Source organism: Cnephaeus nilssonii (assembly GCF_951640355.1).
Source record: "Cnephaeus nilssonii genome assembly, chromosome: 13".
Classification (NCBI taxonomy): Eukaryota; Metazoa; Chordata; class Mammalia; order Chiroptera; family Vespertilionidae; genus Cnephaeus; species Cnephaeus nilssonii.
The window spans coordinates 3,890,815-3,913,095 of record NC_137084.1 but is presented as its reverse complement, the minus strand read 5'-3'; the positions used below and the strand labels follow the sequence as shown (position 1 = coordinate 3,913,095).

Sequence of the window (22,281 nt, the reverse complement as noted above, 5' to 3'; positions counted from 1 at the left end):
AGAGGAGGAGCAACTTTGGGAGGGAAATTAAGGATTTGATGCTCATGAGGGGTGTTTTGAGGTGACCGGTTAGACATCCAGGTTGACCTGTTGAGTAGCAGTTGGATTATGAGTCTGGAGTACAGGGCTGAGGTGGGGGAGGAGATAGAAGTTTCCAGGCTGCACTTGGGAACAGTACACAGAGCACAGTGATCCCTGAGGCCATGGTTTCCCATCGTCCCCCTCAGCTCTGCCCCACCTCCCTCTGCAGAGCTGGAGCCCAGGTAGAGCCCCGACCACAGAGCCATTCCCACTTTCACCCCTAGAGCTCTGGCCCCAGGAGCCCAGGCACGAAGCCCCCTCTCCTACCCACCCCCATCAGGACCAAGTGGCCCCACCATGGAGGCTCACACAGGCCCTGGAGTGGGTGGGACAGAAGTCTGGGGGTTGGTCAGGAAAACGTGGGGTCACATAATCGGGAACAGGATGACCCTGAATAAAGACATGGGGGAAAGATGAACAAAGAAGTGGATTCCAGAGAAGCTTCCAGGCTAAATGACCATATTTGGATATTGGCATGGGCTGAGGGCAAAGGTTAGCTGGCCCCTGGTCTCAGATTGGGCTCCTGAGGTAAACAATACATGAGGTTTGCTGAGGTCAGACATAAACAGGAAGATAAACTGAATATTCTCAAATTAGGAAGCTGTTCTGTCCTGAGCAGGGACAGTGAGGAGCAGGGAGGAGGTAAGCAAAGATGGGAGGAAAGGGGACCTGGAAGGGATGGGCTATTGAAGACGCAGAACAGCCACTGCCAGCTGAGTTTCCCTGGGCTTGGGAGGGTGGCAGTTATGGTGGGACATGTGCCGGCAGAGCCTGCTGTGGCACTGTGAGCCCTGTCCCCAGGGCAGGAAGCTGGGCAACAACAGTAGGGCCTTCTCCAATGCTCAGGTGCCCTTAGGGTGCTGTCACCTGCTGTCTGTAAGGTCTGGGCAGAGCTTTAATCCAGCCACTGGATTAGTTCAGCATCTTCAGTTCAGCATCTTCAAGGGCCTGTGTGCCGGGGCTGGGGAGGGCAGAGTGTGAGGTGGTGGTGTTGGGGCCATGCACAGCCAGGTCAAACACATGATGGAGACATGAGGGTCAGTGTGTGAGAGCACAGAAGCTCAGACTCACCTGGACAATGTTCCAGGGGATGGGCCTGGGCCCCAGCCTCAGGGAAGTGGGTTTACATACAGGCTGTGGTGTTACCACCTCCAGACACATACACAATACACCTGCATATGTGTGTCTGCATCCCTCTGTGTGTGCATGTATACAACATATCCATGCTTAATACACACACAGATACACATGCATTACACACACATTATGGAGAAATCTTCACTCTCCCAATGTACAAGTACATTTTTCCAGTCTTCCATTTACTCACAGAGCAACCTCTAGACGCTACAGCAGGCTGAGGACTTCACATGGGACAAGAGTTCTCGCCCCCCATACCCCCCCCCCCACACACACACTCTTCCCATGGGATGAGCATCAGTAAGCAAATCCCCAGGTGGAGTTGCATCTCCCAGCCAGGGCCTCTGCAGCTCCCTGAACTCTGTCTCACCTTCCTGGCTGTTCTCTTGCAGTTTCTTGAAGAGCCCAAGCCTGGAGACCTGATTGAGATTCCCCGCATCGGCTCCTCGCACTGGGCCCTCTATGTGGGCGATGGTTATGTGATCCACCTGGCTCCCCCAGGTAAGGGGGATAAAGTGTAACTTTCCAGAGATTTGTTAACATGAAGAGAACAATTCAAAGCCAAATGCCACTCTGGGAACCAGTTTTGGTTCTCCCTGGGCAGTGCTTGTCCTCACTGTACATCCTTGTCCCTTAGAGGCATCACAGTGGTCCCTTGGGTCCTGACTCAGCAGGGAAAGAGGTTCGTGTGCCCCATTGAAACTCGGCTGGGGCAGCATTGGATGCTCTCCAGCTCCATGTCCATTAGCTGGGCGAGCAGACAGATTTCTCTAAACCAGCAGTGTCTCTGGGTGCCCACAGTCTCATAAAGGAGAAGGGTCAATGACGGTGGGTTGGTCAACTAGATGATGTCCATTCATAATATGGAGCACAATAGCAGCCACTGAGCATCACAGTATTCATGAGCTTGAGAAAGTAGTCACAGCTCATTAAGTAAAAGAGTAAGATCCGTGAATCCTCCAATCACATTGGTGACGGGGCAGACACCAGAGCTCAATAGTGTGATCCCCTGGCCCTTCCTCCCTGTCTTGTGTCTCCTCTCTCCCTCCCTGGCCTCCCTGCAGTTGCTGATACCAGTGTGTCTGATTCCAGGGGAGAAGTGTGAGCCTGGCGCCCCCACCGGCTTAGGGGTGGTGAAAAGGGAGCTCCTTGCAGTAGCGTTGGAAAACAGCTCCTATAAGGTGAACAACCAGTTGGACCACCTGTACAAACCTCGGCCCATACAGGAGATGATCAGATCTGGGAAGGAGATGGTTGGTAAGGAGATGGAGTACAGTGTTCTGAGGAGGAACAGTGAGCACTTCGTCACTGATCTGAGATACGGCAAGGCCAGCAGCCGGCAGGTAAGGCCCTCTGTGGGGGCTCCAACTCCCTTCTGGAGGTCTCCTTGGGGAGGCAGTTTCAGGCCTCTGCATCCAAAAGAAAAACTACCCCAAATGATATAAAACTATGCTCTCTGCTTCCTGCTGGCTAGCAGTTAGGATGTTTGAGATCAAACCTCAGGACCATTTCTGATCCACTCAGGGTCTTTGGACAGGTCACTTCCTCTCTGGCCTCAGTTTCCCATGTGCAGAAAGAGGGGATATTTGGAGGACCTCTGAGGTTCTGGTCACCTCTATTGCTTTACAATCCTTTGCCTCTAAAACCTACATTAAAGGAACCTCCTTATGCCCTGTGTGTTGTCAGGGATAGGTCTGGGCCAACCCTGCACCTTGACAGGTCTCCTAAGGCTCCAGAGAGCCCTCAGGCAAAGATGCTCAAGGTCTGTGGCATATATAGGTGCTCAAGAACATGTTATGTAAGGTCTGGGCGCAGCCTTACCGCTCTCCTCTTTCCCTCTTACCAACACACAGCGAGTTAAGAGGCAGAAGCAGGATTCAATCCCCAGGGGTCCCTGCTCTTTCTGCTGAACCACAGCACCTCCAGGGCTCACAGCCCCTGTGATTGGGTGATGGGCAGCCTGGATGGAGGAGAATGAGGGGAGAGGAGCATGTTTAGGAGGGAAATTAAGGATTTGATGCTCATGAGGGGCGTTGAAATGACCAGTTACAGATCCAGGTGGACCTGTTGAGTACCAATTGGATTGTGAGTTTAGTTTCAGGCTGAGGTGTGGGGGTGAAGATGGAAGTTTCCAGGCTGCACTTGGGAACAGTACACAGAGCACAGTGATCCCTGAGGCCATGGTTTCCCATCGTCCCCCTCAGCTCTGCCACCACCTCCCTCTGCAGAGCTGGAGCCCCGGTAGAGCCCCGACCACAGAGCCATTCCCACTTTCACACCCAGAGCTCTGGCCTCAGGAGCCCAGCAAGAAGCCCCTCCCCTACTCACCCCCGTCACCACCAAGTGGCCCCACCATGGAGGCTCACACAGGCCATGGAGTGGGTGGGACAGAAGTCTGAGGGTTGGTCAGGAAAACATGAGGTCACATAATTGGGAACACAAAGGCATGAGAGAGAGATGAACAAAGAAGTGGATTTCAGAGAAGCTTCCAGGCTAAAACACCATTATTGGATATTGGCATGGATTGGGGGCAAAGGGAAGCTGGCCCCTGGTCTCAGATTGGGCTCCTGGGGTGAGCGCTGCAGGAGGTTTGCTGAGGTCACCCACAAACAGGAAGAAAGGGTAAAAATTCTCTGTTCAAGAAGCTGTGGTGCCGTGGGCTGGGACACTGAGGAGCAGTGAGGAGGTGAGCAAGGCAGGGAGGGAAGAAAAGGGACCAGGAAGGGACGGGGCAGATAAGACCCAGAGCAGCCACTGCCAGCTGAGTGTTCCAGGACAGGTTCCTTTACCTCTCTGATCCTCAGTTTCCCCAGCTGAGCTCGTGGGTGCTGCTTCATTCCCCGGGGCTTGGGAGGGTGGCAGTTATGGGGGGAAATGTGCGGGCAGAGCCTGCTGTGTGACTGTGAGCCCTGTCCCCAGGGCAGGAAGCTGGGCAACAACACTAGGGCCTTCTCCAGTGCTCAGGTGCCCTTAGGATGCTGTCACCTGCTGTCTGTCAGTTCAGCATCTTCAAGGGCCCGTGTGCCAGGGCTGGGAGGGCAGAGTGTGAGGTGGTGGGTGTTGGGCCCATGCACAGCCAGGGCAAACACATGATGGAGACATGAGGGTCAGTGTGTGAGAGCAGAGAATCTCAGACTCACCTGGACAATGTTGTGGGCTATGGGCCAGGGCGATAGCCTCAGGGAAGGGGGTTTATATACAGGCCGTTGTGTTCTGACCCTCCAGACACATACACAATACACCTACATATGCATGTCTGCATTCTAGTGTACATACATGTAAATTCAACATACAACATATCCATGCACAATACACACATGTATTACACATTCTGGAAAAATCTTCACTATCCCAATGCACAAGGTCAGTTTTCCAGGCTTCCAGTTACTCACAGGGCAATCTCTAGAAGCTACAGCAGGCTGAGGACATTACAGGGTATATGAGTCCCCCCCTCCCCCCCCGCCTCTCCCCTCCACTCACACACACATTCTTCCCATGGGGAGAACATTAGTAAGCAAATCCCCAGCTGCCAGCCATGGCCTCTGCAGCTCCCTGAACTCTGTCTCACCTTCCTGAATGTTCTCTTGCAGTTTCGTGAAGAGCCCAAGCCTGGAGACCTGATTGAGATTTCCCGCATTGGCTCCTCGCACTGGGCCCTCTATGTGGGCGATGGTTATGTGATCCACCTGGCTCCCCCAGGTAATGGGGTTGAAAGTATAACTTTCCAAAGATTTGTTAACATGATGAGAACAATTCAAAGCCAAATGCCACCCTGGAACCTATGTTGGTTCTCCCTGAGCAGTGCTTGACCTGACTGTACATCCGTGTCCCTCAGGGGCATCTCAGAGGTCCCTCGGGTCCTGACTCAGCAGGGACAGAGGTCTGTGGACCCAAGGGAAAATGGGATGTGCCTGAATTGGACACTCTCCAGCTCATGCCCATTAGCGGGGCAAGCAGACAGATTTCTCTAAACCAGCAGCGTGTCTGGGTGTCCTGGTCTCATGGAGGGACTGCCTCTCAGGCTGTGTCCTGTGCTTAGAGGACGTCACAGAACAGGGCGTCCTGAGAGGGTTTCCTGAACACCCTCCACGCCACGGAGCAGCTCTCCCAGGTCACACGTCACAGAGTCTCACACACACGCACACGAGCACCTGGACCCTGATGTAACGCAGGAAGAGCAGAAGCAGGATGACAGGCAGTCAGAGCAGAAGGCAGGGCCCACACGTGTGTACCGTCCAGGAAAGGAAGGTCTGGGATGAGACCGCGGACTGGGAGGCACAGGGGCTGGTGCCCTGCAGAGCAATGGCACCCACACCTCGGACAGCAAGCGTGTGCGTTCTCGCTGCACAGACACCGTCTCGTGATCACAAGACTCTCCTTGTAACTGACCAGGGTTCCATGCGCTGTCACCCACACTGACAGATTGAAAACTGTCAGCATGGATGGCAAATAGTAAGCGAAACCCCCTAATCCAGACGACACTTAGGAGGCTTGGAACAGGGAGGTGAGTGTGAGGAGCGGGTCCTGCTTGTGTGTGAGTGTGCAGGTAGTGCTTCCTCAAGGGCAGTGCTAATGCAGCATCAGCCTCGAGACTCACACATAAAGGAGCCTGCTGGTTAGCGTGCTCCTCAGCTCCCTCCTCTTAGCAAATCCCAGGCTCCAGGTTCAATGGGATTGGACACCACCAGTTGGAAGCGCTGTGTGGCCTCTCCATGTGGCCAGAGCTGGGCCAGAAAAGGCCGATGATGCCTCAGGGTCCAATATCAGTTGTTGAACGGAGATGAGAGTTTTACCATGAAGTTCCAAAGAAGATAAGTGAGGGAATGTATGAAATTTGCACAACAGAGTCTGAAACCCAATGGGACTAAATCAACTCTGATCTCTTTCTGAAACACACAAGTGCAAAGATGAACAAATACAATTTACTACCGTTGTTTACAATGGATAAGCTATTGACCAGCCAATAGTAGGGACTTGGTCAACTAGATGATGTCCATTCATATAACGGAACACAGTGGCAGCCACTGACCATCACAACATTGATTAATATGAAAAGTATTCACAGCTCGTTAAGGGAACGAGCAAAATCATTGAATCCTCCAATCACATTGGTGACGGGACAGACACCAGAGCTCAATAGTGTGATCCGTGGCCCTTCCTCCCTGTCTTGTGTCTCCTCTCTCCCTCCCTGGCCTCCCTGCAGTTGCTGATACTCGTGTGTGTGATTCCAGGGGAGAACTCTGAGGCTGGCTCCCGCATGGGCTTAGGGGTGGTGAAAAGGCAGCTCCTTGAGGAAGTGTTGGAAAACAGCTCCTATGAAGTCAACAACCACTTGGACCACCTGTACAAACCACGGCGCATAAAGCACATGCTCACTATTGCGGAGGAGATGGTTGGTAAGGAGATGGAGTACAGTGATCTGAGCAGCAACAGTGAGCAATTTGTCACCGATCTGAGATATGGCAAGGCCAGCGCCCGGCAGGTAAGGCCCTCTCTGGTGGGCTCCCTCTACCTTCTAGAGGACTACCTGGGATGGGGGTCACGGACCTAACTACCCAGAAGAAAAATTACCCTGAATGATGCAAACATGGGCTCTTGGGGTTCCCCTGGCTGGGAGTCACATCTGAGAGCAAAACTTAGGTCTTCTACTCATCCCCTCAGAGTCTTCTGACAGGGCTCTTCCTCCCCGAGCCTCAGTTTCGCCGTGTGAAAAACTGGGTGCTGCCTCCTCCCCTCTGCACCCAAATTGATATAAGATCTGGGCTCAGCTTTAACCCCTTCCTCCTTGCCATTTTCCCAACACAAGCTAGTAAGGATTGAAACCCCAGTGGTCTCTGGTCATTCTGCTCAATCACAGGACCTCCAGGACTGGAGGACCAATGATGGAGTTATCTATCCGTAGAAAGAGCGGAATGACAGGAAGTAGAGCAGGTTGCAGATAGAAACTAAGGATTTCTTGCTCCGATGGGATGTTTGAGGTGAACAGTTAGACATCCAGGTAGACCTGTTGAGTAGCAGTTGGAGGTGTGAGTCTGGAGTTCAGGCTGAGGTGGGGGTGGAGGTAGAAGTTTCCAGGCTGCACTTGGGAACAGTACACAGAGCACAGTGATCTCTGAGGCCATGGTTTCCCATTATCCCCCTCAGCTCTGCCACCGCCTCCCTCTGCAGAGCTGGAGCCCCGGTAGAGCCCCGACCACAGAGCCATTCCCACTTTCACCCCCAGAGCTCTGGACTCAGGAACCCAGGCAGGAAGCCCCCTCCCCTGTCCACCCCCGTCAGGACCAAGTGGCCCCACCATGGAGGCTCACACAGGCCCTGGAGTGGGTGGGCAGAAGTCTGGGGGTTGGTCAGGAAAACGTGGGGTCATATAATTTGGAACAGGATGATGCTGAATAAAGTCATGGGAGAAAGATGTACAAAGAAGTGAATTCCAGAGAAGCTTCCAGGCTAAGTGACAATTGTAGGATATGGGCATGGAATGAGGGCAAAGGTTAGCTGGCCCCTGGTCTCAGATTGGGCTCCTGGGGTGAGCGCTACACGAGGTTAGCTGAGGTCACGCACAAATAGGACCTTAAACTAAAAATTCTCAAATCAGGAGGCTGTGGTGCCCTGAGCAGTGACACAGGAGCAGGGAGAGGTGGTAAGACATGGAGGGAGGAAAGGGGACCAGGAAGGGTGGGGCAGAGAAGACCCAGAGCAGCCACTGCCAGCTGAGTGTCCTAGGCAAGTCCCTCTACCTCTCTGATCCTCAGTTTCCTGAGCTGAGCACGTGGGTGCTGCTTCCTTCCCCTGGGCTTGGGATGGTGGCAGTTTTGGGGGGAATTGTGCCGGCAGAACCTGCTGTGTGACTGTGAGCCCTGTCCCCAGGGCAGGAAGCTGGACAACAGCAGTAGGGCCTTCTCCAGTGCTCAGGTGCCCTTAGGATGCTGTCACCTGCTGTCTGTCAGTTCAGCATCTTCAAGGGCCCGTGTGCCGGTCTGGTAGGGCAGAGTGTGAGGTGGTACCTGTTGGGCCCATGAACAGCCAGGGCAAACACATGATGGAGACATGAGGGTCAGTGTGTGAGAGCAGAGAAGCTCAGACTCACCTGGACAATGTTGCAGAGGATGGGCCTGGGCCCCAGCCTCAGGGAAGGGGGTGTACATACAGGCTTTTTTATTACCACCCTCCAGACACACACACAATACACCTGTATATGCGTGTCTGCATCCTAGTATGTACATGTACATGCGACATACAACATATCTATGCACAATAAACACAGATACACACCCATGCCTTGCATACACATTCTGGACAAATCTTCACTCTCCCAATGCACAAGGTCAGTTTTCCAGGCTTCCAGTTACTCACAGGGAAACCTCTAGAAGCTACAGCAGGCTGAGGACCGCACAGGGGAATTGAGTCTCTCCCCCCCACACACAACACACACACACACACGTGCTTCCCATGGGGTGAGCATCAGTACGCAAATCCCTAGGCGGAGCACAACTCCCAGCTGGATTTGCCTCTGACGCTCCCTGAACTCTGTCTCACCTTCCTGGCTGTTCTCTTGCAGTTTCGTGAAGAGCCCAAGCCTGGAGACCTGATTGAGATTTTTGGATTTTTCAACTCCCACTGGGCCCTCTATGTGGGAGTAGGTTATGTGATCCACCTGGCTCCCCCAGGTAAGGGGGTTGAAAGTGTAACTTTCCAGAGATTTGTTAACATGACAAGGACAATTCAAAGCCAAATTCTACCCTGGGAACCCGTGTTGGTTTCTCCCTGAGGTGTGCTTGACCTCACCTTTGTCCCTGATCCTTGGAAGCATCTCAGTGGTCCCTCGGGTCCACTCACAGCAGGGTAAGAGGCCCATGAGCCTCGGCAAAGCTGGGCTTCATCAGCATTTAGAACTCTCCAGGTCCATGCCCATCAGCTGGGTGTGCATAGAGATTATTCCAGCAACGTACCTTGGGGTCCAAGTCTCATAAAGGAGAATGATCAATTACGGTTGATTGGTCTCCTAGATAATGTCCATTCATAAAATGGAGAACAATAGCAGCTTCTGGCCTTCAAAGTATTCATTAGCTTGAAAAATCAGTAAGTAAAAGAAGTAAAATCAGATTGGTGAAGGGACAGGCACCAGAGCTCAATAGTGTGGTCCCCTGGCCCTTCCTCCCTGTCTGTGTCTCCTCTCTCCCTCCCTGGCCTCCCTGCAGTTGCTGATACCAGTGTGTCTGATTCCAGGGGAGAACTCTGAGGCTGGCGCCCCCACCGGTTTAGGGGTGGTGAAACGGGAACTCTTCGTGGATGTGGTGGGAAAATGCTTCTATAAGGTCCACAACCACTTGGACCACCTGTACACACCTCGGCCCATAAAGGAGGTGCTCAGATCTGGGACTGAGATGGTTGGTAAGAAGATGGAGTACAGTGTTCTGAGCAGGAACTATGAGCACTTGGTCAATGAACTGAGATATGGCAAGGCCTGCAGCCAACAGGTAAGGCCCTCTTGGAGGCTCCCTCTATCTTCTGAGGGTTTACTTGTGATCATGGGAAAGGGCTGACTACTGGAAGAAAAATTTTCCCCGAATGATGCAAAATTATGCTCTCTGCTTCCTGCTGGCTAGCAGTTAGGATATCTGAGATCAAATCTCAGATCTGATCGTGATCACTAAGAATCTTTAAACAGGTCACTTCCTCTCTGGCCTCAGTTTCCCCATGTGCAGAAGGAGGGGATGTTTGGGAGACCTCTGGGTCTCTGGCCATCTCTATTCCTTTAGGACCCTTTGTCTCAAGACCCACCCTAAAGTCAGCCCCTGATGCCCTGTGTGCAGGCAGGGAAAGTGTGGGCCAGCCCTGCACCATGACAGGTGTCCTAAGGCCCCAGAGAGCCCTCAGTCAAGAGATGCTCATGTCCGTAGCCTATGTGAGAGCTCAAGGACATGTGATGTAACATCTGGGCACAACCTTACCGCTCTCTTCTTTCCCTCTTACCAACACACAGCTAGTTAAGAGGCAGAAGCAGGACTCAGTCCCCAGCGGTCCCTGCTCTTTCTGCTGAACCACAGCACCTCCAGGGCTCACAGCCCCTGTGATTGGGTGATGGGCAGCCTGGATGGAGGAGAATGAGGGGAGGAGGAGCAGGTTTGGGAGGGAAATTAAGGATTTGATACTCAGGTGCGGTTGTTTTGAGGTGACCATTAGACATGCAAGTAGAGCTGTTAAGTAGCAGTTGAAAGTGTGAGTCTGGAGTTCAGGGCTGAGGTGGGGGTGGAGATAGAAGTTTCCAGGCTGCACTTGGGAACAGTACACAGAGCACAGTGATCCCTGAGGCCATGGTTTCCCATCGTCCCCCTCAGCTCTGCCACCACCTCCCTCTGCAGAGCTGGAGCCCAGGTAGAGCCCCGACCACAGAGCCATTCCCACATTCACCCCCAGAGCTCTGGCTCCAGGAGCCCAGGCAGGAAGCCCCCTCCCCTACTCACCCCGTCAGGACCTAATGGCCCACCATGGAGGCTCACACAGGCCATGGAGTGGGTGAGACAGAAGTCGGGGGATTGGTCAGGAAAATGTGGGGTCACATAATCAGGAACAGGATGGCCCTGAATAAAGTCATGGGGGAAAGATCGTCAAAGCAGTGGATTCCAGAGAAGCTTCCAGGCTAAGTGACCATTGTAGGATATGGGCATGGAATGAGGCCTAAGGGAAGCTGGCCCCTGGTCTAGATTGTGCTCCTGGGGTGAGCGCTGCAGGAGGTTTGCTGAGGTCACACACAAACAGAAGATAAACTGAAAAATCTCAAATCAGGAAGCTGCAGTGCCCTGGGCAGGGACACTGAGGAGCAGGGAGGAGGTGAGCAAGGGATGAAGGGAGGAATGGGGACAAGGAAGGGAAGGGGCAGAGAAGACCCAGCACAGCAACTGCCAGCTGAGTGTCCCAAGACAAGTCCCTCTATCTCTCTGATCCTCAGTTTCCCCATCTGAGCACGTGGGTGCTGCTTCCTTCCCCGGGGCTTGGGAGGGTGGCAGTTATGGGGGGAAATGTGCCGGCAGAACCTCCTGTGTGACTGTGAGCCCTGTCCCCAGGGCAGGAAGCTGGACAACAACAGTAGGGCCTTCTCCAGTGCTCAGATGCCCTTAGGATGCTGTCACCTGCTGTCTGTCAGTTCAGCATCTTCAAGGGCCCGTGTGCCAGGGCTGGGAGGGCAGAGTGTGAGGTGGTGCCTGTTGGGCACATGCACAGCCAGGGCAAACACATGATGGAGACATGAGGGTCAGTGTGTGAGAGCAGAGAAGCTCAGACTCACCTGCACAATGTTGTGGGGGATGGGCCTGGGCCCCAGCCTCAAGGAAGGGGGTTTACCTACAGGCTGTGGTGTTACCACCCTCCAGACACATACGCAGTACAGCTGCATATGCGTGGCTGCATCCCTGTGTGTGTTCATGTATACACAACACCAAACATGCCCATGCACAATATACACATCCACATGCTTTACAAACACATTTGTATAAATCTTCATGCTCCCAATGTACAAGGTCATTTTTCCAGGCCTCCAGTTACTCCCAGGGCAACCTCTACAAGCCACAGCAGGCTGAGGACCTCACAGGGGACTTGAGTCCCCCGACCCCCCGCACACACACTCTTCCAATGGGGTGAGCATCAGTAAGCAAATCCCCAGGCGCAGCTGCAGCTCCCGGCCAGGGCCTCTCCAGCTCCCTGAACTGTGTCTCACCTTGCTGGCTGTTTGCTTGCAGTTTCATGAAGAGCCCAAGCCTGGGGACCTGATTGAGATTTCCCGCATCGGCTCCTCACACTGGGCCCTCTATGCGGGCGATGGTTATGTGATCCACCTGGCTCCCACAGGTAAGGGGGTTGATAGTGTAACTTTCCAGAGATTTGTTAACATGACGAGAACAATTCAAAGCCAAATGCCACCCTGGAACCCGTGTTGGTTCTCCCTGAGCAGTACGTGTGCTCACTGCACATCCGTGTCCCTTGGGGGCATCTCAGTGGTCCCTCGGGTCCTGACTCAGCAGGGACAGAGGTCCGTGGGCCCCAGGGAATCGGGTTGTGCCCGCATTGGTTGCTCTCTAGCTCCGGCCCGGTAGCTGGGCGAGCAGACATATTTCTCTAAACCAGCAGCGTGTCTGGGTGTCCCGGTCTCATGGAGGGACTGCCTCTCAGGCTGTGTCCTGTGCTCAGAGGACTTCACAGAACAGTGAAGGGTTTCCTGGACACCCTCCACGGAGCAGCTCTCCCAGGTCACACGTCACAGAGAGTCTCACACACATGCACACAAGCACCTGGACCCTGATGTAACGCAGGGAGAGCAGAAGCAGGATGACAGGCAGTGAGAGGAGAAGGCAGGGCCCACACGTGTGTCCCGTCCAGGAAAGGAAGGTGCTGGGATGAGACCGCGGACTGGGAGGCACAGGGGCTGGTGCTCTGCGGAGCAATGGCACCCACACCTCGGACAGCAAGCGTGTGCGTTCTCGCTGCACAGACACAGTCTCATGATCACAAGAGTCTCCTTGTAACTGACCAGGGTTCTATGCGCTGTCACCCACACTGACAGATTGAAAACTGTCAGCATGGATGGCAAATAGTAAGCGAAACCCCCTAATCCAGACGACACTTAGGAGGCTCGGAACAGGGAGTGTGAGTGTGAGGAGCGGGTCATGCTTGTGTGTGAGTGTGCAGGCAGAGCTTCCTCAAGGGCGGTGCTAAGTGCAGCATCAGCCTCGAGAATCACATAAAGGAGCCTGCTGGTTAGTGTGCTCCTCAGTTCCCTCCCCTTAGAGAGCAAACCCCGGGCTCCAGGCTCAATGGATTGGACGCCACCAGCTGGAAGCGCTGTGTGGCCTCTCCATGTGGCCAGAGCTGGGCCAGAAAAGGCCGATGATGCCTCAGGGTCCAATATTGGTTCTAAAATGGAGATGAGAGTTTCACCATGAAATTGAAAAGGAGAATTAGTGAGGAAATGTATGAAATTTGCACACCAGAGTCTGAAACCCAATGGGACTAAAACAACTCTGATCTCTTTCTGAAATACACAAGTGCAAAGATGAACAAATACAATTTACTACCGTTGTTTACAATGGATAAGCTATTGACCAGCCAATAGTAGGGACTTGGTCAACTAGATGATGTCCATTCATATAACGGAACACAGTGGCAGCCACTGACCATCACAACATTGATTAACATGAAAAGTATTCACAGCTCGTTAAGGGAACGAGCAAAATCATTGAATCCTCCAATCACATTGGTGAAGGGACAGACACCAGAGCTCAATAGTGTGATCCCCTGGCCCTTCCTCCCTGTCTTATGTCCTCTCTCCCTCCCTGGCCTCCCTGCAGTTGCTGATACCAGTGTGTCTGATTCCAGGGGAGAAGTGTGAGGCTGGCGCCCCCACGGGCTTAGGAGTGGTGAAAAGGCAGCTCCTTGAGGAAGTGGTGGAAAACTGCTCCTATGAAGTCAACAACCACTTGGACCACCTGTACAAACCTCGGCGCATAAAGCACATGCTCACTATTGCGGAGGAGATGGTTGGTAAGGAGATGGAGTACAGTGATCTGAGCAGCAACAGTGAGCAATTTGTCACCGATCTGAGATATGGCAAGGCCAGCGCCCGGCAGGTAAGGCCCTCTCTGGTGGGCTCCCTCTACCTTCTGGAGGTCTGCTTGGGATGGGGGTGACAGACCTAACTACCCAGAAGAAAAATTACCCTGAATGATGCAAACATGGGCTCTTGGGGTTCCCCTGGCTGGGAGTCACATCTGAGAGCAAAACTTAGGTCTTCTACTCATCCCCTCAGAGTCTTCTGACAGGGCACTTCCTCCCCGAGCCTCAGTTTCGCCGTGTGAACAACTGGGTGCTGCCTCCTCCCCTCTGCACCCAAATTGATATAAGATCTGGGCTCAGCTTTAACCCCTTCCTCCTTGCCATTTTCCCAATACCAGCTAGTAAGGATTGAAACCCCAGTGGTCCCTGGTCTTTCTGCTTAATCACAGGACCTCCAGGACTGGAGGACCAATGATGGGGTTATCTATCCGTAGATAGAGGGGAATGACAGGAAGTAGAGCAGGTTGCAGATAGAAACTAGATTTCTTGCTCAGATGGGGTGTTTGAGGTGACCAGTAACAAATCCAGGTAGAGCTGTTGAGTAGCAGTTGGACTTGTGAGTCGAGTTCAAGGTTGAGGTGGGGGTGGAGATAGAGAAGTTTCCAGGTTGCACTTGGGAACAGTACACAGAGCACAATGATCCCTGAGGCAATGGTTTCCCATCGTCCCCCTCAGCTCTGCCACCACCTCCCTCTGCAGAGCTGGATCCCAGGTAGAGCTCAGACCACAGAGCCATTCCCACTTTCACCCCCAGAGCTCTGGCCCCAGGAGCCCAGTCAGGAAGCCCCCTCCCCTACTCACCCCGGTCAGGACCAAGTGGCCCCCCCATGGAGGCTCACAGAGGCCCTGGAGTGGGTGGGATAGAAGTCTTGGGGTTGGTCAGGAAAACATGAGGTCACATTATTTGTAACGGGATGACCTTGAATAAAGTCATGGGATAAAGATGGCCAAAGAAGTGAATTCCAGAGAAACTTCCAGGCTAAGTGACCATTGTAGGATATTGGCATGGAATGAGGGCAAAGGGAAGCTGGCCCCTGTTCTCAGATTGGGAGGCCTGCGGTGAGCATTACACGAGGTTAGCTGAAGTCACGCACAAACAGGAAGTTAAACTAAAAACTCTCAAATCAAGAAGCTGTGGTGCCCCTGAGCAGTGACACTGAGGAGCAGGGGGAGGTGTTAAGACAAAGAGGGAGGAAAGGGGACCAGGAAGGGACGGGGCAGAGAAGACCCAGAGAAGCCACTGCCAGCTGAGTGGTCCCTCTACCTCTCTGATCCTCAGTTTCCCGAGCTGAGCACGTGGGTGCTGCTTCCTTCCCCTGGGCTTGGGAGGGTGGCAGTCATGGGGGGATATGTGCGGGCAGAGCCTGCTGTGTGACTGTGAGCCCTGTCCCCAGGGCAGGAAGCTGGGCAACAGCAGTAGGGCCTCCTCCAATGCTCAGGTGCCCTTAGGATGCTGTCACCTGCTGTCTGTCAGTTCAGCATCTTCAAGGGCCCGTGAGCCGGGGCTGGGAGGGCAGAGTGTGAGGTGGTGGGTGTTGGGCCCATGCACAGCAGGGCAAACACATGATGTAGACATGAGGGTCAGTGTGTGAGAGCAGAGAAGCTCAGACTCACCTGGACAATGTTGCGGGCGGTGGGCCTGGGCCCCAGCCTCAGGGAAGGGGTTTTACATACATGCTTTTCTATTACCACCCTCCAGACCCACACACAATACACCTGTATTTGCGTGTCTTCATCCTAGTGTGCATGCACATGCAATGTACTACATATCCATGCACAATAAACACAGATATACACCCATGCCTTGCATACACATTGTGGACAAATCTTCACTCTCCCAATGCACAAGGTTAGTTTTCCAGGCTTCCAGTTACTCACAGGGAAACCTCTAGAGGCTACAGCAGGCTGAGGACTTCACATGGGAAATGAGTCTCTCCCCCCCCACACACACACACGTGCTTCCCATGGGGTGATCATTAGTACGCAAATCCCCAGGCGGAGCACAACTCCCAGCTGGGCCTCTGCCGCTCCCTGAACTCTGTCTCACCTTCCTGGCTGTTTTCTTGCAGTTTCGTGAAGAGCCCAAGCCTGGAGACCTGATTGAGATTTTTGGATTTTTCAACTCCCACTGGGCCCTCTATGTGGGAGTAGGTTATGTGATCCACCTGGCTCCCCCAGGTAAGGGGGTTGAAAGTGTAACTTTCCAGAGATTTGTTAACAAGACAAGGACAATTCAAAGCCAAATTCCACCCTGGGAAACCCGTGTTGGTTTCTCCCTGAGCTGCGCTTGACCTCACCTTAGTCCCTGATCCTTGGACGCATCTCATAGTCCCTCAGGTCCACTCACAGCAGGGTAAGAGGTCCATGAGCCTGGGCAAATTGGGCTTCATCAGCATTTGAAACTCTCCAGGTCCATGCCCATCAGCTGGGTATGCATAGAGATTAATCCAGCAATGTATCTTAGGGTCCAAGTCTCATAAAGGAGAATGATTAATAACTGTGGATTAGTCTACTAGATAATGTCCATTCATAAAATGGAGAACAATAACAGCTTCTGGCCTTCAAAGTATTCATTAGCTTGAAAAATCAGTAAGTAAAAAGAGTGAAATCACATTGGTGAAGGGACAGACACCAGAGCTCAATAGTGTGATCCCCTGGCCCTTCCTCCCTGTCTGTGTCTTCTCTCCCTCCCTGGCCTCCCTGCAGTTGCTGATACCAGTGTGTCTCATTTCAGGGGAGAATTCTGAGGCTGGCGCCCCCACCGGTTTAGGGGTGGTAAAAAGGGAACTCTTCGTGGATGTGGTGGGAAAATGCTCCTATCAGGTGAACAACCACTTGGACCACCTGTACAAACCTCGGCCCATAAAGGAGGTGCTCAGGTCTGGGATTGAGATGGTTGGTAAGAAGATGGAGTACAGTGTTCTGAGCAGGAACTATGAGCACTTGGTCACTGAACTGAGATATGGCAATGCCCGCAGCCAACAGGTAAGGCCCTCTTGGAGGCTCCCTCTATCTTCTGAGGGTTTACTTGTGATCATGTGAGAGGGCTGACTACTGGAAGAAAAATTTTCCCCGAATGATGCAAAATTATGCTCTCTGCTTCCTGCTAGCTAGCAGTTAGGATGTCTGAGATCAAATCTCAGATCTGATCGTGATCATTAGGAGTCTTTAAACAGGTCACTTCCTCTCTGGCCTCAGTTTCCCCAAGTGAGAAGGCGGGGATGTTGGAGGACAAATGGGGCTCTGGGTTCCTCTATCCCTTTGGGATCCTTCGCCTCTAAGACCCACCCTAAAGGCAGCTTCTGATGCCCAGTGTGCTATCAGGGAAAGTGTGGGCCAGCCCTGCACCATGACAGGTGTCCTAAGGCCCCAGAGAGCCCTCAGGCAAGAGATGCTCAGGTCCGTGTCCTATGTGAGAGCTCAAGAACATGTAATGTAAGGTCTGGGCACAGCCTTACCGCTCTTCTCTTTCCCTCTTACCAACACACAGCGAGTTAAGAGGCAGAAGCAGGATTCAATCCCCAGCGGTCCCTGCTCTTTCTGCTGAACCACAGCACCTCCAGGGCTCACAGCCCCTGTGATTGGGTCATGGGCATCCTGGATTGAGTAGATGGGAAAAGGAGGAGGAGATTTGGGAGGGAAATTAAGGATTTGATGCTCGGGTGCAGTTGTTTTGAGGTGACCATTAGACATCCAGGTAGAGCTGTTGAGTAGCAATTGGACGTGTGAGTCTGGAGTTCAGGGCTGAGGTGGGGGTGGAGATAGAAGTTTCCAGGCTGCACTTGGGAACAGTACACAGAGCACAGTGATCCCTGAGGCCATGGTTTCCCATCGTCCCCCTCAGCTCTGCCACCACCTCCCTCTGCAGAGCTGGAGCCCAGGTAGAGCCCCGACCACAGAGCCATTCCCACTTTCACCCCCAGAGCTCTGGCCCCAGGAGCCCAGGCAGGAAGCCCCCTCCCCTGTCCACCCCCGTCAGGACCAAGTGGCCCCACCATGGAGGCTCACACAGGCCCTGGAGTGGGTGGGATAGAAGTCTGGGGGTTGTTCAGGAAAACGTGGGGTCACATAATCAGGAACAGGATGGCCCTGAATAAAGTCATGGGGGAAAGATCATCAAAGCAGTGGATTCCAGAGAAGCTTCCAGGCTAAGTGACCATTGTAGGATATGGGCATGGAATGAGGGCAAAGGGAAGCTGTCCCCTGGTCTCAGATTGGGCTCCTGGGGTGAGCTCTACAGTAGGTTTTACTGAGGTCAAACACAAACATGAAGTTAAACTGAAAATTCTCTAATCAGGAAGCTGCAGTGCCCTGGGCAGGGACACTGAGGAGCAGGGAGGAGGTGAGCAAGGGATGGAGGGAGGAATGGGGACAAGGAAGGGACGGGGCAGAGAAGACCCAGCACAGCAACTGCCAGCTGAGTGTCCCATGACAAGTCCCTCTATCTCTCTGATCCTCAGTTTCCCCAGCTGAGCACGTGGGTGCTGCTTTCCTCCCCTGGGCTTGGGAGGGTGGCCGTTATGGGGGGAAACGTTCCAGCAGAGCCTGCTGTGTGACTGTGAGCCCTGTCCCCAGGGCAGGAAGCTGGGCAACAGCAGTAGGGCCTTCTCCAGTGCTCAGGTGCCCTTAGGATGCTGTCACCTGCTGTCTGTCAGTTCAGCATCTTCAAGGGCCCGTGTGCCAGGGCTGGGAGGGCAGAGTGTGAGGTGGTGCCTGTTGGGGCCATGCACAGCCAGGACAAACACATGATGGAGACATGAGGGTCAGTGTGTGAGAGCAGAGAAGCTCAGACTCACCTGGACAATGTTGTGGGAGATGGACCTGGGTCCCAGCCTCAAGGAAGGGGGTTTACATAGAGGCTGTGGTGTTACCACCCTCCAGACACATACGCAGTACAGCTGCATATGCATGTCTGCATCCCTGTGTGTGTTCATGTATACACAACACCAAACATGCCAATGCACAATATACACATCCACACATGCTTTACAAACACATTTGTATAAATCTTCATGCTCCCAATGTACAAGGTCATTTTTCCAGGCCTCCAGTTACTCCTAGGGCAACCTCTACAAGCCACAGCAGGCTGAGGACATCACAGGGGACTTAAGTTTCCCCGACGCACTCACACACTCTCCCCATGGGGAGAACCTCAGTAAGCAAATCCCCAGGCGCAGCTGCAGCTCCCAGCCAGGGCCTCTGCAGCTCCCTGAACTGTGTCTCACCTTCCTGGCTGTTCTCTTGCAGTTTCGTGAAGAGCCCAAGCCTGGAGACCTGATTGAGATTTCCCGCATCAGCTCCTCGTACTGGGCCCTCTATGTGGGCGATGGTTATGTGATCCACCTGGCTCCCCCAGGTAAGGGGGTTGAAAGTGTAACTTTCCAAAGATTTGTTAACATGACGAGAATAATTCAAAGCCAAATGCCACCCTGGAACCCGTGTTGGTTCTCCCTGAGCAGTACGTGTGCTCACTGCACATCCGTGTCCCTTGGGGCATCTCAGTGGTCCCTCGGGTCCTGACCCAGCAGGGACAGAGGTCCGTGGGCTCCAGGGAAGTCGGGTTGCACCCGCATTGGATGCTCTCTAGCTCCGGCCCGGTAGCTGGGCGAGCAGACAGATTTCTCTAAACCAGCAGCGTGTCTGGGTGTCCCGGTCTCACGGAGGGACTGCCTCTCAGGCTGGGTCCTGTGCTCAGAGGACGTCACAGAACAGGGCGTACTGAGAGGGTTTCCTGAACACCCTCCACGGAGCAGCTCTCCCAGGTCACATGTCACAGAGAGTCTCACACACACGCACACACACAAACACACACACACACACGAGCACCTGGACCCTGATGTAACGCAGGGAGAGCAGAAGCAGGATGACAGGCAGTCAGAGGAGAAGGCAGGGCCCACACGTGTGTTCGTCCATGAAAGGAAGGTGCTGGGATGAGACCGCGGACTGGGAGGCACAGGGGCTGGTGCCCTGCGGAGCAATGGCACCCACACCTCGGACAGCAAGCGTGTGCGTTCTCGCTGCACAGACACCGTCTCGTGATCACAAGACTCTCCTTGTAACTGACCAGGGTTCTATGCGCTGTCACCCACACTGACAGATTGAAAACTGTCAGCATGGATGGCAAATAGTAAGCGAAACCCCCTAATCCAGACAACACTTAGGAGGCTTGGAACAGGGAGGTGAGTGTGAGGAGCGGGTCCTGCTTGTGTGTGAGTGTGCAGGTAGTGCTTCTTCAAGGGCAGTGCTAAGCGCAGCATCAGCCTCGAGACTCACACATAAAGGAGCCTGCTGGTTAGCGTGCTCCTCAGCTCCCTCCCCTTAGAGAGCAAACCCCGGGCCCAGGCTCAATGGATTGGACGCCACCAGCTGGAAGCGCTGTGTGGCCTCTCCATGTGGCCAGAGCTGGGCCAGTAAAGGCCAATGATGCCTCAGGGTCCAATATCAGTTGTTGAACAGAGATGAGAGTTTTACCATGAAATTCCAAAGAAGATAAGTGAGGGAATGTATGAAATTTGCACAGCAGAGTCTGAAACCCAGTGGGACTAAAACAACTGTGATCTCTTTCTGAAACTCACAAGTGCAAAGATGAACAAATACAATTTACTACCGTTGTTTACAATGGATAAGCTATGGACCAGCCAATAGTAGGGACTTGGTCAACTAGATGATGTCCATTCATATAATGGAACACAGTGGAAGCCACTGACCATCACAACATTGATTAACATGAAAAGTATTCACAGCTCGTTAAGGGAACGAGCAAAATCATTGAATCCTCCAATCTCATTGGTGACGGGACAGACACCAGAGCTCAATAGTGTGACCCCCTCGCCCTTCCTCCCTGTCTGTGTCTCCTCTCTCCCTCCCTGGCCTCCCTGCAGTTGCTGATACTCCTGTGTGTGATTCCAGGGGAGAACTCAGGGGCTGGCTGCCCCACGGGCTATGGGGTGGTGAAAAGGCAGCTCCTTGAGGAAGTGGTGGAAAACTGCTCCTATGAAGTCAACAACCACTTGGACCACCTGTACAAACCACGGCGCATAAAGCACATGCTCACTATTGCGGAGGAGATGGTTGGTAAGGAGATGGAGGACAGTGATCTGAGCAGCAACAGTGAGCAATTTGTCACCGATCTGAGATATGGCAAGGCCAGCGCCCGGCAGGTAAGGCCCTCTCTGGTGGGCTCCCTCTACCTTCTGGAGGTCTGCTTGGGATGGGGGTGACAGACCTAACTACCCAGAAGAAAAATTACCCTGAATGATGCAAACATGGGCTCTTGGGGTTCCCCTGGCTGGGAGTCACATCTGAGAGCAAAACTTAGGTCTTCTACTCATCCCCTCAGAGTTTTCTGACAGGGCTCTTCCTCCCCGTGCCTCAGTTTCGCTGTGTGAACAACTGGGTCCTGCCTCCTCCCCTCTCCACCCAAATTGATATAAGATCTGGGCTCAGCTTTAACCCCTTCCTTCTTGCCATTTTCCCAACACCAACTAGTAAGGATTGAAACCCCAGTGGTCCCTGGACTTTCTGCTTAATCACAGCACCTCCAGGGCTGGAGGACCAATGATGGGGTTATCTATCCGTAGATAGAGGGGAATGACAGGAAGTAGAGCAGGATGCAGATAGAAACCAAGGATTTCTTGCTCAGATGGGGTGTTTGTGGTGAACAGTTAGACATCCAGGTGGACCTGTTGAGTAGCAGTTGGAGGTGTGAGTTTAGAGTTTCAGGCTGAGGTGGGGGTGGAGATAGAAGTTTCCAGGCTGCACTTGGGAACAGTACACAGAGCACAGTGATCCCTGAGGCCATGGTTTCCCATCGTCCCCCTCAGCTCTGCCACCACCTCCCTCTGCAGAGCTGGAGCCCAGGTAGAGCCCCGACCACAGAGCCATTCCCACTTTCACCCAGAGCTCTGGCCCCAGGAGCGCAGGCAGGAAGCCTCCTCCCCTGTTCACCCCTGTCAGGACCAAGATCCCCCCCACCCCCATGGAGGCTCACACAGGCCCTGGAGTGGGTGGGACAGAAGTCCAGGGGTTGGTCAGGAAAATGTGGGGTCACATAATTTGGAACGGGATGACCCTGAATAAAGTCATGGGGGAAAGATGTCAAAGAAGTGAATTGCAGAGAAATTTCCAGGCTAAGTGACCATTGTAGGATATGGGCATGGAATGAGGACAAAGGGAAGCTGTCCCCTGGTCTCAGATTGGGCGGCCAGAGGTGAGCACTACACAAGGTTTGCTGAGGTCACGAACAAACAGGACGTTAAACTAAAAATTGTCAAATCAGGAAGCTGTGCTGCCCTGAGCAGTGACACTGAGGAGCAGGGGGAGGTGGTGAGACATGAAGGGAGGAAAGGGGACCAGGAAGGAACGGGGCAGAGAAGACCCAGAGAAGCCACTGCCAGCTGAGTGGTCCCTCTACCTCTCTGATCCTCAGTTTCCCCAGCTGAGCACGTGGGTGCTGCT

The 22,281-nt window shown here is 53.4% G+C and overlaps 1 protein-coding gene across 1 annotated transcript in view; it reads left to right on the top strand.

The window, feature by feature from the left end:
- LOC307109905 (uncharacterized protein) overlaps nucleotides 1-22,281 on the top strand; it is an 86,649-nt gene that overhangs the window by 36,741 nt on the left and 27,627 nt on the right. Inside the window, exons 13-24 of the mRNA XM_079788867.1 lie at nucleotides 1,611-1,719; nucleotides 2,311-2,561; nucleotides 4,809-4,917; nucleotides 6,450-6,700; nucleotides 8,777-8,885; nucleotides 9,445-9,695; nucleotides 11,955-12,063; nucleotides 13,588-13,838; nucleotides 15,894-16,002; nucleotides 16,559-16,809; nucleotides 19,072-19,180; nucleotides 20,734-20,984. Of these exons, the coding sequence (XP_079644993.1) occupies nucleotides 1,611-1,719; nucleotides 2,311-2,561; nucleotides 4,809-4,917; nucleotides 6,450-6,700; nucleotides 8,777-8,885; nucleotides 9,445-9,695; nucleotides 11,955-12,063; nucleotides 13,588-13,838; nucleotides 15,894-16,002; nucleotides 16,559-16,809; nucleotides 19,072-19,180; nucleotides 20,734-20,984 (2,160 nt within the window). The remainder of the gene's footprint in view (nucleotides 1-1,610; nucleotides 1,720-2,310; nucleotides 2,562-4,808; nucleotides 4,918-6,449; nucleotides 6,701-8,776; nucleotides 8,886-9,444; nucleotides 9,696-11,954; nucleotides 12,064-13,587; nucleotides 13,839-15,893; nucleotides 16,003-16,558; nucleotides 16,810-19,071; nucleotides 19,181-20,733; nucleotides 20,985-22,281) is intronic.